Source organism: Macrobrachium rosenbergii, chromosome 51 (assembly GCF_040412425.1).
Source record: "Macrobrachium rosenbergii isolate ZJJX-2024 chromosome 51, ASM4041242v1, whole genome shotgun sequence".
Lineage (NCBI taxonomy): Eukaryota > Metazoa > Arthropoda > Malacostraca > Decapoda > Palaemonidae > Macrobrachium > Macrobrachium rosenbergii.
In genome coordinates, this window is record NC_089791.1 from 66763141 (window position 1) to 66781951 (window position 18811).

An 18811-nucleotide genomic window follows, 5' to 3' on the forward strand; every position below is an offset into this window, starting at 1 on the left:
GATACAACATAAAAATCTACAGAATCTACTAATCTTGAGAGACAACACACTAGAAACTTTGTTCAAAAATAAAGGGAAGAAACCATCAGGATCTTCTCCACCCCAGCTATCAAGATTATCCAGAATTTTCTTATCATCCCAGGATCAAAATGCAAATTTTGTAAGGATAGGTTCAGGATGACAAGTACATATCAGGGAGAGGGACATCCTCAGCTGATTGCTTAGCTTCAAAAGCTCGATGAAGCAGTTCAGCATTTTTCTTAGGGCCAGTAACCAATGTACCATCATGTGCTAGTAGTGGTGGGATGGAAGACAAACCTGACCCATAGATAGATACCAATTTGGACCACCACAGATGAGGGTGAGTAATTCTCAAGTTTCTTTTCGCAATTACTGTAATTTCTCTCGGCTGCACGGTAAGTTCTATTCGCAGCACAGTGAGACTCAACAAAAATGGTATACAGTAATTTTCATTTGAACGATTTTGTCTCTATTTGTTGAATTTGGTATGTTTGTCATGGTAAGCTTGTCTACATGCATCATTAAACCATGGCTGGTCATTTGTCCTGAATTTGATGACCTTTCTAGGGACATACTTTATTAAAATATCCACCAGCAGTTGGCTTAACTTCTTGGGATCAGGATCTAATATAGCATCTGGAAATATTAAGTGCCTGACAAACTTCAATAATGCAACCTCAACTGGCTCTAGATTTCAGCCAAACCTTTTTTCCATTGGTGGCCTTTTCTTCATTTGCTTCGTGAGACATGCCAAACATTGATGAGGCCTCACAAACATGTAGCTGTTGGATAAGGCAATTCATAAACACTAAATGTGCAAGATTTCGTGTGATAGTCTTTGTTTTGTGCCCCTCCGACAGACAATGGAATGGGTATCCATGGAACTTTAAAATTTATGGAAAAGAGACATTTCTGCACCATAATGAAAATACAAAGCATTTCTCTTGGTCAGAAAAAATTGTTGTTTCTCTGATGAAAGATTTACTTGATAAGGGAAGACATGTTACAGACAATTGGTGTACAAGCCTTCTTTTGTCTGATTACCTACAAACAAGATCGCCAATGTTGACAGGTGTTGTCAGGAATGATAGGGAATCCCCCTGAAAAGTGTTGCTAATGCAAAATTGAAATAAAGGATTGTGCTGTTTAGCAAGAATGAAGTATAGTGAACCCCCCGTATTCACAGGGGATGTGTACCGCATCCCCGCGAATAGCAAAAATCCGCGAATACTTAAAACCCATCAAAAAACACTTAGAACTGCCTATTTTGATAGTTTAAACACAAGAAAAACCCTGTAAAAATGCTTTATACCTGAGTATTTTAATAGTTTTATCACAGAAAGAGCATTTATTCATGAAAATTATATATATGAAAATACAGTAATTAGTGAATATTTCTCAGTGAAAAATACCGCGAATGGGCGAATTTTCAGGGGGTTTACTGTACTTGTTTGTGAAATGGATGGACGAGAGAAATGGATGGACAAGAGATAGGTCATAGTTTTAATACAAAAGTATGATGCAGGGATGGTAGAAAAAACTAAAATCAGTTTTGGAAATAAGACAGTAAGTCTTTCAAAACAAACCACTGCACATTGAACGCTACAATGAGAAAATGGGTAGTGTAGATATGGCTGATCATATTTTAGAGCCCTACAAAGTGAATAGAAAAAGTTTGGCATGCTTAAAAAAACTTGGATTGCATTTTATGTTTAGGGTACTGCTAAATTCCCATATGCACTACAAAATTCTTGTTCATACTGCGGAGATTTTATGCAGTTCGTTTTAGACAAGAGGCAGCAAATCCTTAGTGAATACAGCATTGGTGCTGCAGCACTGTTTGAAGTGCATCACCTAACAAAAAGTCTAAGTGCCAAGTCAGTGTACCATAAGACACTCATCAGTTTGTTAAGCCTGACCAAGGGAAGCAGGCCTTTGTTCCATGGAACATTACCAAACATGCCATGAACAAGATCAAGATGACCCACAACCAAGTGCAAGAAATAATCCAGCAGTTAAAAAGAAATGCTTCCATTACATAGACAAAAAGATCATTGATCATGAGTTGTAACGATTATCAGGGAAGAGAAAGTGGCTGCCCTTGATTAACAAAAGCCCTCTGCCTATGAAGTAGCCCTTATGATAACTCCCGAGGGCAATGGGGTGCCCTGAATGCAAGAACAGACACCAGATAAAGCCACCTGTTCTGCTGCAAGATTAGCTAAGGTAAGGAGTATAATAATAATAATAATAATAATAATAATAATAATAATAATAATAATAATAATAATAATAATAATAATAATAATACAGTAGACCCTCGGTGTTCACAGGGGATGAGTACCACACCCTCCTGCAAATAGCTAGAACCTGCGAATACTTAGAACCCTTCTAAAAACACCTAGAACTGCCTATTTTGAAAGTGCAGAAAAAAAACTACAAATGGTTTTACAGGTATTATCCTACTTACGATGGGGTTAGGTTCCAAAAAAACCATCATTTGTTGGAAAAAAAACTTATCTCGAATATAGCCCAGCCTACACTAGGGTATTCAGTACCGTGTATACATATATGGTAGCCTAGCCTACACTATAAAGTATACTCTATACATACACGGTATAGTAATTATTGATATCAACTAATTCTGGAGGTTCATGCAGTGACTTATGATAATTCAATAGAAAGAGCAATTGAATAGCAAACAAGAATTAGCTTAGCCCATACTATGAATATGGTATATCGTATACATATACGGTAGCGTAGCCTACATTATACTGTATTCTATACAGTATTCACATATTGTATTATACAAACATCAACATAATGAATCTGCATCTTTTCCATGGATCTTTTAAATGTTATGCCTTAATTCACTGTATCCAATAATATTTATTGTATATATTCTTATATTGCTTTTGTATTATAAATTGTGATCACAGCGATCAATGTTTTGGTTTGGAAATCGTTTACATGCGTGTTTATTTCGCCATTTTAACACGGGTCCGAGCGCTTTTCTTGCTTCTGGTTAGCGTAAATGAATCTCTAGTTTATTTATATGGGGAAAGGTTATTTTTATATATATACTGTACAAAGTGTTTTTAAGTCGAAATATAACTTAAATACGTCTCGTTGTGAAATTAATTTAGCTATTTTTTACTTAACAGATGATGTTGGCCATTTGGGGCATTTGTTTTGTGTAAAAAAAATCAAGATTCCATTCGCTATTTTCACTTGATTTCTTCATAATACGAGCTTTACGTATTTATCATTTATTGGCGTAAAAATAGCAGTAATGTGTTCTTTCATGCCCAGTAGTTTTGAGTTTTGATTAAAATACTTTCTCTCCAATTTTTATTACGGACGAGTTTCATCCATGTTGCCGATGCAAGATAATTTATAGTCATTAGCAACTTGAACACTGTTTTCTCAGCTTCAGCTACAACTTGCAGCATTAATTTAGCAATATATATTTCCTTGCCAATCTTTTATCCATACCGAATAAGGGTATAATGTAAAAATATATCAGTCCTATTCTACTTAACGTCATCTGTACCTATAACCTACAATAATTGTGTATTACCGTACGATGGTTGAAATACAAGCAAAAGGGCTGTTATCCGATTTGGTGATAAACAAAACAAGTGTTTCTCGGTCAGTTGTTTATGGCTGCACCCATTCATGCAAGAGTATAACGTACTAACAATGCTTTTATCATTCTCTGTTACTTTTTAACGACAAGACGGGATAAAGAGTTGGAGGAAAAGAAGCTGGTCTATTGTAATTCAGTCTCTCGCTGCCTGATTGTACGCTGCTGCCTAAGCCTGCCCGAAATTTAAAAATATTTTATAAATATTGTCGTATCGGTATTCATTGCTTACCCCATTGCAAAATCGAATTATCATAAGGTGAACCATCATAACTCAAGCACTACCTGAGTATTTTAATAGTTTTATCACAAAAAGTGCATTTAGTCAAGAAAATGAGATGAAAATACAGTAATTATTGAATATTTCTCAGTGAAAATACTGTGAATGGGTGGATTTTCCATAGAGAAATCTGCGAATAGGTGAGTCTGTGAATCATGAGACCGCGAATAAGGGGTGTTTACTATAATAAATATATTTCACAATAAAATTTATTACTGTACTTGGATACTTAACTACTGTTAAAGATAGCTTATATCTCCACGCCAATAGGTGAGTTGGCATTCAAACAAAAGATCGAATGGCTACCCAGATGACTGTCTAGTGCACCTGTTCTCAACCAGGTGTGTTTCCCATGTTTCAGCTTGTCAGAATTCTCCTTGACAACCCACTAAGTTGTGGGGAGTTTGGGTGGGATTACTTAAACAGTAAGTATCCATATAATAAATTTCATCATAAAATTTATATTAGAGGCAGTTCCCGGTTATTGGCGATCCGGTTTTACAACACTTTTCTATTGACAAAAATCTGCGATTTTCGGTGTCAGTATGTGCCAATTTCTGCTTATCAGCGCTGATACATCCTAACAGAGACGCTGATCTCCAGTTATCAGCAATTTTTGCTTACTGTCACGCTGTCAGAGCGGAACCCCGCCAATAACCAGGGACTGCCCGTATTTGTGATGAATCTTACCTACTGTTAAAGATAGTTGATTCCCACATTGAAAAGAGGATGGTGGATAGTGAAGCTAGACAATATCTGCTCAGCCAATCGAGCTAAAGGTTTCTTGCATGACCCCCAAAACATTACTACCTGATCTGGAATCCTTTCTGGATCTTACTGCCGCCAGAAGTTGGATTCCATTCAGGGGGCAAGGCTCTCATACGTGTGCAGCGAAGAGCAGCCTTGCAGAGAAAACTGCTTCAATTCAAGCCAGAATGAAATGGAAGCAGCATGAGGGGAACCCTGTGCTTGGGCCCCAAAAGCCCCATAAAACAAGTCACTAAAAATAAATACCTTTATGATATAAAGGTACACTCCTATACAATATATGTACCTTCATGCTCCCCTAAATATTAAAACCCGGGATTTAAAACAAAGAGAATAAAAGATTGCTCTTTCTTCGGTTCAGGAAAAGAATTTACTGGCTATTAATAGCGGACTGAGGGCTTTACCATTTTCAAACACGATTTTGCATACTTAAGGTGTGAGCAGCCAAAACTAAATCGCACTTCTATTGCAATGCATTAATCCCATCCTCAAGAGACAAATTGTTATGAAACTAAATGAAGTTGCAACAACTCTCACATTATGAGGGTTTACCTTCAATAAAGGTAAAAGGTATGGAACTTGTTCTCATGCACTAGCCTAATCAAATACATCACAGAGAAACTCATGTTCTTTGACATAATCAAATACATCACACAGAAACTCATGTTCTTTGACAAAGACATTCAAAGTTTCTAAAACCACAAAGCAAAAGGTTAACTTTGCTTCTTCCAGGCTTAACCTTTAACAAAGACATTCTAGGTTTTCTAAAACCACAAAACAAAACTTTGCCTCCTCCAGGCTTAACCTTTGACAAAGACATTCTAGGTTTTCTAAAACAAGAAACAAAAGGTTAATTTTGCCTCCACCAGGCTCAACTTTTGACAAAGATGTTCTAGGTTTCTAAACTCACAAAACAAATGGATAACTGCCTCTTCCAGGGTTGACCTATCTAAGTAAGTTTTAATTGCCCCAACAGGACAGAGAAGTGTTTCCTCCTCTTCCTCACCAAAGAAGTTAAATTGGAATTCTTACAGTTCTCAGAAAAGCTTAGCCTTAACATCATTCTCAGCTCTAAGGTAAAAGATAAAATAGCATTTCCTTTACAACAGTCTTAAGGAGAGTGCTTGCAATAAATTTACTTTTAACTGCTGATTGTGCAAAATAAAAGTTTCACAGTACAGTAAATAATTCAATGGAACTCATTCCAGAAGCTCAAAAGAATCTGCAGATAAAATTTAGACCTTTATCTAAATTCCAGAGACAGATTGGTACTGTTACAAGGGCTTAGTCTCAACTGATCTCCACACCTTAAGGTGGTGATCATCAGCCAGATCTAATTGCACATGACGCAATACTGAGGAAAGCATGGAATGATAACTTTGAAAGTAGAGAGCGAAAATATTTTTACTGTATCTAACTAAGAAAGCAGAGAAACTCTGATGTCTACAAGGTTACAGATGCTGAAAATTCCTCTAGAATGGCACCCTGAGCAATACAAAAACCGCTGCTTCTGACAAAAGGCCACAGTTGTTTTCCACTTAAGGATTGAACCCATGATACCTTTGAAAATCCCCTTATTGGTAGGAGAGAGTCGAGCATCTCCAAGCGGTTAAGTGTGAGATGCAGAAGTTGGTGGAAGTGCATGGAATTCTGTAGTTTGAGTCAACTTTCCCTCACTGGAAGAATAAAGGACATCTGCCAAGAGAGCTAGAAAGTCTGAAAATCTTTTGCTCTGAGGCTACTATGGCTCTACACTAGTCACTGCGTAATTCTTGAACTTGAAATTTGCTCAATACTTCCTTAGTGTAGATAGATGGTAGGGGGGAAGGCCTGTGAGTCTGAATCAGCCCAAACTTAAAGAAATGCATCCACTGCTCAAATCTGAGGGCCCTCAAAGGGGTAGTAATCGACTGGTCGTTCCTGTTCATCTAAGTGCTAATAAGCCCACGTTTGAGCACTCCTCTAATCCCACAATAACTGTCAAATTTGCGGATGTAATGGCCACTCAGTAGGTAGTTTTGTTCTTCCCGAATCTTCAATTGCCAAAAACACTGTCCATCCACAGAATGAACTATGAAACCAATATTCTGTTGTTCATTTCACTCAAAGAGCGATCTTTCCACTATGACTTCGTTTCTGACTACTGATAAACCTGCTAGGCATCTTCGATGGTCATTCCACTGCCCTGACGTCTTGTAAGCTTTACCATGTGTGGTGTTAGCCATTCTATGGTGGATTTAAGTGTAACAACACTTGTCAAAATTCTTTGTTTCATGTTACATGACAGAAGGAAAAACAAAACCTGGATGTAGGTTTAAGAATAAAATTATGAACTCTTAGTTTCGCGTCCTCCGACAGAACCTGGTGACAATGATGGTCCTGGATTACTTACAAGTTTAATGAACATTAGCTGTAAGTTGTAATCTCTTCAGCTGAGACTGTACTGTAACTGAGCCTGATTATTCTTACAAATTCCCCAGCAAGGCCATGTTTCCTAAAAAAGAAAGCCCTTACTGAAGCTTCCTTAAGGGCTAAATTTCTTCAAGAAGCAAGTGCCTATTCATCTTCTGACTTACAAGCCTGCTAATTGCAAATATCATCCCCAAATCACCAGATAAGAATAAGGAGTTAGGAAAGTCAACTGAAAATCATAATACACAGAGACTGTGCCAGGTGAAGCAACAGATCCTTGGCCTTTGGAATACTGTCGACAGAGTTGACCAACTTGAACCAGGTGACTCAGTAAAGAAGAATTGCTATTGAAAGTTGACACCATTCGCTTATAGACAACACATTCCCAGTGAATACTTAAATAGGTGCTGTACACGAGCTAAAACAAAGCGCCTTACAGAGCAATACCTCCTCTGTAAATACGTCTCGAAGGAACTTGTGAGACTGAGGATGCACTGGTATGAGAAAAATGTCTTTCATGTCCACCAAAACATCTGATCATTCTTTCGGGAAGTCCCTAAAACCATGCTGGAAAAACCAAAAAGCATGGGGACAGACACGTAAAGTTATTCAGTCTTGATGTGTCCATCACTGGGTACTAATCTCTGGATTCTTATGGAGCTAAGAAAGTCAGAGGTAAAATCCCAATGAATTACTGACACCTGCTCCATTTCGTTCTCTCTAATTTACAGCCTCCTACTAAAGAATGTGAGACTTGTATTAGAAAAGACAAAGGAACAGTTATAGGAGAATAAATCAGTGGAGGGTAACCTAAACGGAATCATAACTCACCTTCAGTGCCTCAAACACAAAAGGTATAAAATAAGGCCTGTACCAATGTAGCCTTCCTTATCACCTTAACCTGAGCAACATACGCCTTTACTACAGCCAGGATTATGTGTTCTCACTTCTTCCAAACCAAATTAGTATAAGCATGAGAACATTAGCCTGCAGCGTCAGAAATGAGTTTGACTGCCCAAGTTAAAAACTAACACTCATCGCAAAACTCCCGCTGGTGCCAAAAACACTTATAGCTGGCTTCACAAACTCGCTACACTGCCACCACAAACACACTAAACTGGAGTTCCAACCTCTATGCTGATGCAGTGAAGAGGCACTTATACTGAGCAAAAATTCAATCAAAGATAAAAACTTCACCAATCTAAACTGAGACTTTGTTTCAGCATGTCCAAAGCATTTGTCAATCTCGAGTTCATCTCTTCACAGGAAAGAGATAAAGAAAACATCTCTTTGACCGAAAACGGTTTAAGCGCCGATCAAGTGCCTGTATCACAAGACACAAGAGGGAGGACTCTGCGACTTAAAAAAAAACCAGAAGACAAGCCCTGGAAGACTTAAAGGCAGCTTTGTGCTCCAGAGTATGAGAAAACTTATGAAACATGCTCTAACTGAAGGAGAGAGCTTGGATTATCTTTCTCCAAATACTTTAAGGGTGCCAAAATACTCGAAGACAATTAAATGAGGATACAGCAGAGTGCATATCTCCAGCAAACACTGATCAAACCAAAGTACTGTAGATCCTCCAATTGAAACTTCTTCTGCCAGAGGGCAACAGTGGGTGACAGGAGGCGACAGCTTGGCACCAAGAGGTGACAGCAGCTACAACTGGATGAAAGGGAGGCAGGGAAAAGCAGTCTGAAGTGACTCCGCCGAGTCCACACTAATCAACTGAGCGAAAGAAAATAAAGCGCCAAAGAAAATGGGAAATGTTGGGAGGCAGGGGAAGAGGAGTTACAACGACTCTCCCGACTTGTCCTTAAGCGAGTCAACAGACTTGAGAGCATTCCCATATGACACATCCTTAGAAAGCTAAGTAGCTAGAATAATATCTACCTTGGAAACAATAGTAGATATTGTAACCATCATAGATTAGGAAAGAGAAACAATAATCAAGGCAGAAGTAAGAGATTCGCTGATAGCTGAAAGAGAAATAGCATAGCAGACAAGGATTTAAAATGAGCAAAAGATGAAGAGATGGGTTAAACAACTGACTGAGTCAACTTAACATCAGAATAAGTACAACTCACTATAGACACATTATTAATAAAACTGTCAACAGTATACCTATACAGGCAGTCCCCAGTTATTGGTGGGCTCGGTTATTGGCAATCTGGCTTTACGGCACTTGCCTAGTATTGAAAATCGGCAATTTTTGGCGCTGATATGTGCCGATTCACGCTTATTGGCACTGATAATCAGGTACTGGCGCCAATAAATACTAACAGAGGCGTCGATTTCTGGTTATAGGAACTGATTAGCGTGATTTTTGGTTATCGGTGATTTTCGTTTGTCGTCACGCTGTCGGAACGAACCCCCACTGATAACCGGGGACTGCCTGTATAATTAGTCCTATCAGTGCTAACAACCTCATACTAGGTGCTGATGATGGTAGAAGTCGCACATGATAATGGTAGAAGTCGCACATGATAATGGTAGAAGTCACATATGTAGCAAAGATTAATGTTTACAAAAATGATCTTTCAGCTGACGCATTGTACGAAACTCAGTATGAAAAACGGAGAGGCAGGTGATGGAGGGCACAGAACCACATCGCCCCGAGAACCAACCCTGGCAGCGGACTCTTCCTACTGTCACAGGGCAGTCCTAAGCTCATTCTACAGATGGGCGAGGGCACAGACACGTTACACCTTATAAAGGAATGCAAAAATGATCGCACACTATGAGTGACCTGGACTAGTTCCTTAACCAATTCAGACAAACTTTGTACTGACCAAAATAAGGTTTACGTCCTGTTCTAAATTCTCAATACACTTTTCCTGAACCGAAAGGGGAGTGGAAGGTGGAGCTAAAGAGTAAGTCTCAGTACTAACTATAGCATTAGCAAAGGAAAAGCCTAAACTAAGTATGGATAACTATAGATGAAGGACCTGGAGAAGGGGGAGAAATGACAGGTTGATAACCTGACCAACTAATTGCCTTTGCAATCTATCTGCTTCCCTTCTCTTCCTATACAAATGAATTTAAGCAGAAAGTCCTTTGAAAATCCCTACTTCCTCACAAAGATCACACTTTATACCATTGCAGCCGGCGCAAACAGTGTGTGCAGCAATACCTCGAACATTTGTGAGATTAGGTTCCAGAACCCATTGCGGATGAGGAGGACCCATGAACGTTTGGTGCGAGTCCCTAAAAATGCTAATGAATGCTTTTTTCTAGAGTTTCAACCTTAAATATGAACCAAATCATGCTCCCAGAGCACTTTAATTTCATTTAAAAGTTAGCTTCATACATTACCCTTAAAAAAAAGAAATAAATGGTTGACGTAAACAGAGTACAGTATCTCCTAAAGAGTACTTGCCACACTAGCTCATTTACAGTATGGTATACTAATGTTGCCCCTGAACTAATTCATTGATTGCTGTTTTCTTTTGCACTCATAGTAAGGTAAAACCAAGTAATGAATGGGACTGTGAACTTGATGACTAACATTTTCTTTGTCATTGTCAGGAAGGTAAACTAGGTAAACTACACGTCACAGAAGTCATATAACGACGGTATAATTCAATAAAATAAAAAAAAATGTACATACTGTATGTAGAGGGTATAGGTATTCTATCAATTTAAAATTACGTAAAGACGTAGAGAAATAGTTTGTGTACTTTTCCCTCGAAGGGGATCAAAGAGGCAAGCTGTCCAGATATAGACTGATGTTTATGCCTATAAAATGAAGTCATTTGTTATAGGAGCGAGGACTCTACTGGACACTTGAGGTGCCGTAGAGGCTGGAGCAGATCCCTAAACTGGAAGATTTTAGCTGGCGCCAGGTGCTCCAGCGACGCCAGTCACTCCAAGAGGAGACAAGCGTTTAGACGCTGATGTGGGGCGCCTGAGAGTGTGTCCTGAAAGACGAACCATAGGATACTTCCTGGCGTCTGGATGGATGGGGAAGTGGAAGTATGCATCCTGCATATCCAAGGTTATCATCCAATTTCCCTGACAAACAGGTCAGGATGAAAGGACTGACCAGTTTGTCTCCATCTTGAACTTCGTCTTCTGGACGAAGAGATTGAGGGCACTTATGTTGAGGACTGGTCTCCAAACCCCGATGACTTGGGGACCACAAACAGACAGAAGTAGAAGCCCTCTGAGTTCATGTCCTTGACTTCTTCTATGAATCTCTTTTGAAAGAGGGGGGGCCTCCACCAAAAGGACCAAATGTTTTTCCAAGCCTCTTGAGTAGGCCATCAAAACGGTAGGGGAAGGGACTAAAGGGGGGGGTTCTCCATGAAAGGAATGGAGAAGCCCTCCCTCAGAACCTTGACAATACACTGTTCTGTCCCTCTGATACTCCACTTCTCCCAAAATTTGAGAAGACTGGCTCCCACTTGTGCACGGAAGACTTCTTCCTCATTTCTTGGGCAAGGACTTGAGCTCCTCTTGATAGTCCTGGCCGAGAAGTGGGCATTGGAGCAGGTCCTAGACTGGACTTGGGCTTGGGCTTACTCCCACGAAAGGGATGTAGCTGGAGAGGAGAGACTGTCTTAGGAACAAATGCGGACGAATCCTTGGGGCATTTGGAAGAATGCTCCAGAAGTTGACTTCTATTGGAGGTCTGACTTCTAGGCCTGAGTGACTCTAGTGGAAAAGGAGCACCATAAATCTCTTTTCTTCAAAACCCCCAAAGAGAAAAGAGCTGCAAGCTCAAGAGAGCCATCCCTGATGGTCTTGTCTGCATAAGATAGGACTCCTAGCCAGTCCGAGGCGAAGTCTCCGAGTAAATCTTGACTAGTGCTCTCACCATCCAGCCCAAGAAACTAAAAGCTTCAAGTAACTCAAAGAGGTCAAGTTCTGCCAATGAAAAACAATTTTCATCGATGAAAATCAATTTTCATTGATGAAAATGCTGAGCATTGGGAAGGAGCAGCTCCCCCAGTGGTGTAGGAAAGTAAACTCCTACGGATTAAGCGCGGGGGAGGAAAGATGAAGGAAGCCTTACCTTGCTCCCTCTTAGCAGGAAACCAAACTTCAATCTCCTTGAGTGCCTTGCTAGATGATGAGGAAGGCACCATTGTGGGGAGCGTAGGTCTGTCATCTGGATGGCTCCTCATCAGGGAGGTTGAGGTAGGCGAGACCTGGGCTGGTTAGAGCCAAAAATGGGTAGGAGAGCACACCCACAAATATTGAAGGAAAAAGGCTAGGAAACCAGCAGTTGGAAACAGGCGCTTGGCACTCTGAGCAGGAGATTGATACTAAAGAGTTGGCACGGGGCACTCGGGAGCTGGTGCCAGGGGCTCGGAAACTGGCTGCGGACGCTCAGGAGCTGGCGTCGGGCACTTGTGAGGAGATGGGCGCCTGAACAAAGACAATGGGCGCCTGAGAGGGATCGTTGGGCGCTTGGGGGCCAAACACTGGCGCCCAACAGAAGTATGATCAGGAGAGAACTACGGCTGTCCCATGCATTGTAGGAAGGTTGAGGTCTGCGCCTACTCCTTGAACTGCTAACTGAGCAGCAGAGAAGAGTGGCCAGCAATGGACAAGACGAAGCAAGAAAGTGCTCGCAGTGCTTCCAAGTCCAGGCTGGTGTCTAGAGTTGGATGACAACTGGTGCACATCCAAGACGCCTTTCCAACAGCTGTCTGTCGAAACCTGGGATATATGTGCAACAGGTTTGACTGAGGGGGCAGCAACCCTTAGGTAAAACCCCACTGGCCTCCTTTGGACTTCAGCATGTCTTCTCCCAGGTTCAGGGGAGCAGGACAGAGACCTTCGCCTAGGAGAACTGGTGGGATGAGAAGCCACCTCCTCCACTTGCATAACACTATCTCCTGTCAAGACGCCTTTCCACTGGCTGTCTGCCGATACCTGAGAATGCACAGCAGGTTCAACTGAGGGGGCAGCTACCCATGGGCCAACCCCATTGGCCTCCATTGGACTTTCAGTATGTCTTCTCCCAGGTTTAGGGGAGTATGACAGTGACCTTGGTCTAGGAGAACCAAAGGGATGAATAGCCACCTCCTCTGCTTCACTGTATTTACTACTAGGTTAAAATCTTGCTAAACCTAGACTCGAAACTGGCAATGGCAAGGGTCGGAAACAAGGGAGCCAGGCAGGGGAGTAGGTGGATTAAAAGTAGGAGGGCTAGTAGCAGAAGAAAAAGTGGGAAGGGGGAAAGAAGGAATAGCAGGGTTATCTTCTAACCTAGGCTTAGCTAAGATAAGTTTCTCAGTGCCAGAGGCCACATTCTTCTTCCTATCACTAACTTCTCTAGGTGAGATTTAAGTACCTTCCACTTAAGCTCACTTGGTGCCGAGTGCTTGGGAGCTGGTGCCGGTTGCTCGGGAGCTGGCACCGGGTACTCGGAGCTTGCGCCAGGCGCTCGGGCAATCATTACATTCAGCACCAGTTCCTCCTTGCTACATTACTGCACCCTACTCTTGCTGCATATTAAATGTCTCCTTACTACAAGGGTCATATGAAGATTTGATCAATCTGTTTACAACCTTCTCCACAGCAGTGAAAGTAGATGAACTTGAATCACACAGAATAACAAAAACTGGAAAACTGATCCTGAAAGCTATCAAAGCCCGAAGGCTACTCAAAACAAGCGATAATACTTCACTGAAATCCAGGCATACAGCTTTAAAAAAAAAAAAAAAAAAAAAAAAAAAAAGTTGCAGTATACCCCTGATGTCACTAGAGAGCCAGCAGAAACAGAACAAGATTTTCTGCCAAGTTGTTTCCAGTCCTCACGTTAGTGGGCTGGGCTTGTCACCTACTCTAAACTGTCGAAGTGCTACTGCGATTTTTTCAATAAAGGCTGCCGTGCAAGTTGAAACTATAGCTATGTACTGTAATTACTTGGTAAGTCACTTATATGAAAAATTAGATCCATTTCAGCCTCTAATAACTACTTTTTACCTTTGAGTAGCAGCAGCTTTAGTATGGCATTACTTCAAGTTATTACTCGAGGTTTGGCGTTGTAGTTTTCTGTAAAAGAAAACTATTGTGACAGCTTTGTCTGTCCGTCCTCAGATCTTAAAAACCACTGAGGCTAGAGGACTGCAAATTGCTATGCTGATCATCCACCCTCCAATTATCACACAACAAATTGCAGCCCTCAAGCCTCAGTAGTTTTTATTTTTATTTAAGGTTAATGTTAGCCATAATCATGCATCTGGCAATAAAGTTAAGTATATCTTAGTTTAACCAGACCACTGAGCTGATTAACAGCTCTCCTAGGGCTGGTCCGAAGCATTAGATTTATTTTATGTGGCTAAGAACCAACTGGTTACCTAGCAAAGGGACCTACAGCTTATTGTGGGACCCGAACCACATTATGACGAGAAATGAATTTCTATCACCAGAAATAATTTCCTCTAATTCTTCATTAGCCGGTAGGAGAATCGAATGCTGGGCCAACAGCGTGCTAGGCGACAGCTCTACCCACCCCTCCAACGAAGAACTGCATCTTGCAATGCTACAGGAATGGCCACCACCAGGCAAAGGCTGAAAGCTTCATGGGCCACGGCTCATACAGCATTATACACTGTACAGAAAACTGGATTGTGCCGAAGAAACTTTGGCACATTTTTTACTTGTTCATGTTGTGATCTTGTTTCTTTAACATGCATCTGCAAAATTAATGTTACCATATTAGTTCTGATGAATGTTGTTACCTACTTAGATTCTATCTAAGTTCTTTGTTCATCATAACACTGTCATGGGAGTGGAGCACCCAATTTTACCCAAGTTCTTTGTTCATCATAACACTGTCACAGGAGTGGAGCAACCAATCAGATTTTGTCTGTTCATGTGCATTGTGGCAAAGTATGGATTATGTACAAGGAACAACTTCTCTTGGAACTATGGGTCTGTAATAAGATGCTCAAAAAAAAGTATATCTTAGTTTAACCAGACCACTGAGCTGATTAACAGCTCTCCTAGGGCTGGCCCGAAGGATTAGATTTATTTTTACATGGCTAAGAACCAATTGGTTACCTAGCAACGGGACCTACAGCTTATTGTGGAATCCGAACCACATTGTAGTGAGAAATGAATTTTCTACACCAGAAACAAATTCTCTTGTTCTTCACTGGCCGGTCGGAGATTCGAACTCGCAACCAACAGAGTGGTAGCTGAGAACGGAACCCACTCACCCAGCGAAAGAACTTATAAGATGCTCAAACAAGATTGGCTGTTTTGTAAAATAAGTTTCAGATATGTAGGATTTTGGGAATCAGCTGTTCCTTAAAAAAAAACCGGCTTCATTCTGCAGTCATAACGCCTTTGGTTTGGCTGTGCCCTCCTTGCTTCGAGGATTATTTTGGGTTTCTTGATAAATTCCATGCTGAATTTCATCCTCCTCACACATACGCTCTTGTTTTCCTTTGGGAAATCATCCAGTTCTTTGATGTATATCATGTGCAATTCTTCCTTGAATTATAAGGGAACAATGCCATTTATGGTATTGTAGTGCTAAAATGTAAATTACAAGGACAAGGAAAAGACAATGTAATTTCTTGGTCAGTTATTTCTAAGATACTTTCTTTGAAGTTTCTTACCTTCTATCATGGAAGTTAATTGTGTTAGTGAACTACTGGTTAAGCCTCCAAAGTTGGACACCCAGCCGCCTTCAACATCAAAGGAAGGCTCTGACCAATCTTATAGCCTACTGATAATTCTGATTCAGATCAAGATAAGTTCATGGAATTTTTCAATCTAATACCATGCACTAGGATAAGGAACTGGTGCCCTAGGTAAGGTTAGAAGGTGGGTCTAAGGCTAGGTGAGGTCTTGACAAACTAGGCCCGCAGGATAGGTATGAATGCGGCCCCCTTGGTTAGGTTAGGGGTAAAACTTTAAGTTGCACGGCCTGATTCCCGCCAGTCACAGACCGGGACAGTTTACAGCCTTTTGGGGGGTCAATGGATAGGGCAGAGCGGCCCTGGTCAGGTCAGGGCATGTCACCCTAAGTTAGGTTAGGTAGGTAAGATCTGGTTAGGTCAGGACCTAGCATTAAAGGAAAGGTTATGTCTATGTATGAGGAACCTGTCCTGGTCAACGTCTGGAGGGAATCAGGCCGCGCAACTAAAGTAAAGTTTTATCAGGTTGGTTAGGGGTCTGGTCTAGGTAAGGACCGAGCATTCTAGGTTAGATTAGGTGGGGGTCCAAGTATGTTGCCCCCAGCCAGGTAGGGCCACAGCCCTCTAGGTTATGTTAGGTTAAATTGATCTCTGTATTTTACCTATTTTATATATTTCCCCATCCAAAAACCCTCCTTTCCCTCTGTGGTCCCCAAAATTGTAGGTTATAGGTTAAGGGTGGGGGTCCACTATTTCTATAGCCTAACAAGCCTATCTAAGGCCTACTGTATTTGCGAACAAAACGAATGGCAGAAATGATCTTGGCACACATTAATGCACAAGAAAATCATATCTTCATGCCCAAAATGCAATAATGGTTTAAAGTAAAAGTTTACAAGTTTACTTTTACCAGTCTTTATGGGTCACTGGTATTGAAGGTTGGTGTCTTGGCATTCTACTCACTTGTCGGGAGTTTCTGCCTCCCTGGGGCAATGAAAAATCACTGACTTTGTACCACAGTCAGTTACTGCCGCAGTGTGGGGGTCAGTGGTGGGGGGTTGGGGGAACCTGGCTGACGTTCGCCTGAACACCTTAAGGTGGGCGAGAACTGAAACCAAGCAAGTTGAACCTTTAAGATTAAACTGTCACCTTGCCTAAGCAAGGCTGTAGCTTGCTCGAGTTCTCTTCAGTATTTTAACTGAACATTTGCTGATCAGTTACCTTAGAGTAAGTCCACAAAACAATAATAAGCTCGCAAGGAATATGAACTAACAGCCTAGTGTAATTAGACTAAGGTTAGGCTACCAACTTATCCCATAAATCAATGTTAAAAAACATAGCAACACCTAGTGATTTAGTCATTAAATATATCAGACCAAAAATTACTTACGCTTCCTTGCTTCAGCAACTCTTTCAGCTGCCTTTTTCTCTGCAGCCAACAACTGCTGAACTCCTTGACTTTGACTTGCCATGACTCGTCGATGTTTGAAACTCAAGTGAGTTTACTGCTTGGACTTCTCACTCAGTACCTACTTCTCCTACCTTTCAGTTTTCAGGAACTATCGACGAGAAATATTAATGAGATTTTTCGATCTTCTTGTTTTATTAGATATATAATTAAGTTACATTTAGATTTTACATTGCATTTTAATGGCATTAATTGTATTATTAAACTAAACAATTTTTTTTTCTGGTAGCATATATTTATTTATTTTTCTAGATAACCATAGGAAAAAGAAAACCTACGCGAATTTTAATTTTTTTTACATTTTATTGATATTATAGCTCTTAATTTATTGTTTTAAAGGAATTAAACGCTTAAATTAGGATTTGTATTTCAAAATAACAAGTTATGAAAAACGTAGGTAGCATCGTCTTCCCGGGTTTGACAATCATATGATCAGATGTGACCAGGAAAGTGAAGCGAAAACATTATTAGTAGTTCTTTTCAAGGAATAGTAATAAATTTTTAAAATGTATTTGGATAGTTAATGAGCTCTCTTATACATATTTTTATGAATTTTGAATTATATAATATATATATGCAACATAACTTATGAAAAAATATTTAGCTTTATCACCAGGGGTCGCGCGTGACGTGACGTCACTCTTCCTTCGGTTATACTAGTGGGACTTCATCGTGATCATTCTGTAGAAAATAAAGATCTGTACTGTGACCTATACAGACGACAATATTATAAGTCTTGTATATTCATTTCCAGTTGTATAATATAATAATATAGCCGAGCATACACAGATTAATTAATTAGTTTGTCTAAAGTTTTATTGTAAACACATTAAACTTAGGCTATTTATTACTCTCCAATACCTTAACTCACATGTTTTTGACAAGGAAACGGAAGATTAAAACTTTGTAAGTATTTAAAACTGGAAAATTTTGATAAACCATATCAAATCTTACAGTATAATAAAATTTACAGTCATGGGTGACAGTAATGGGGAAAAATACGAATAAACGTAAATAATGACTAAGCATTTTCTTGTTACAACAACGGGGTTATTGATCATACAAATATAAAAAAAAACTGAAGGTAAACGCTGTAAAAAATCATAATATATATATGTATATGTATGTATATATATATATATATATATATATATATATATATATATATATATATATATATATATATATATATATATATATATATATATATAAAGGGACTTTTCGTTGTTTATGCAACAGTGAACTACGTTAGATATGATGAACAGTGTTCGTTCATTATGAAAGAAGTAAAAAATGGTTTCATCATAAAATAAGATTACAGAGTAAAAAATTCACCAGGTAGGATTGTAAAGTCACCAATTCGGCGCCAGGATAGTGTTTCGGCGGCGCCATTAATTAAGTCTCCGCTGAGCTTGTTTTCTTTGGTGACTTCCGTTTTCTTCAAGCTAAATTAGTCACGCCTAAAAACGTGCCAGGTCACGCATTTTAATCATTTTTACTTTATGGTATTTATACGAATGTCACACATTGTGTATCACATGTTTCTTCATTCACAGGCATCAAGACTGTATCTATATTGTGTCTCTGTATGTTTCGTATTGTAATTCGTACTC

General features: G+C 39.9%; 1 protein-coding gene across 1 annotated transcript in view; it reads right to left on the reverse strand.

Annotated features, from left to right (window-relative positions):
• Vha13 (V-type proton ATPase subunit Vha13) overlaps nt 1-17289 on the reverse strand; it is a 60972-nt gene extending 43683 nt beyond the window's left edge. Inside the window, exon 1 of the mRNA XM_067095665.1 lies at nt 17121-17289. Coding sequence (XP_066951766.1) covers nt 17121-17202 — 82 coding nt within the window. The 5' untranslated portion in view covers nt 17203-17289. The remainder of the gene's footprint in view (nt 1-17120) is intronic.
• Between the last annotated feature and the right edge of the window lie 1522 nt (nt 17290-18811).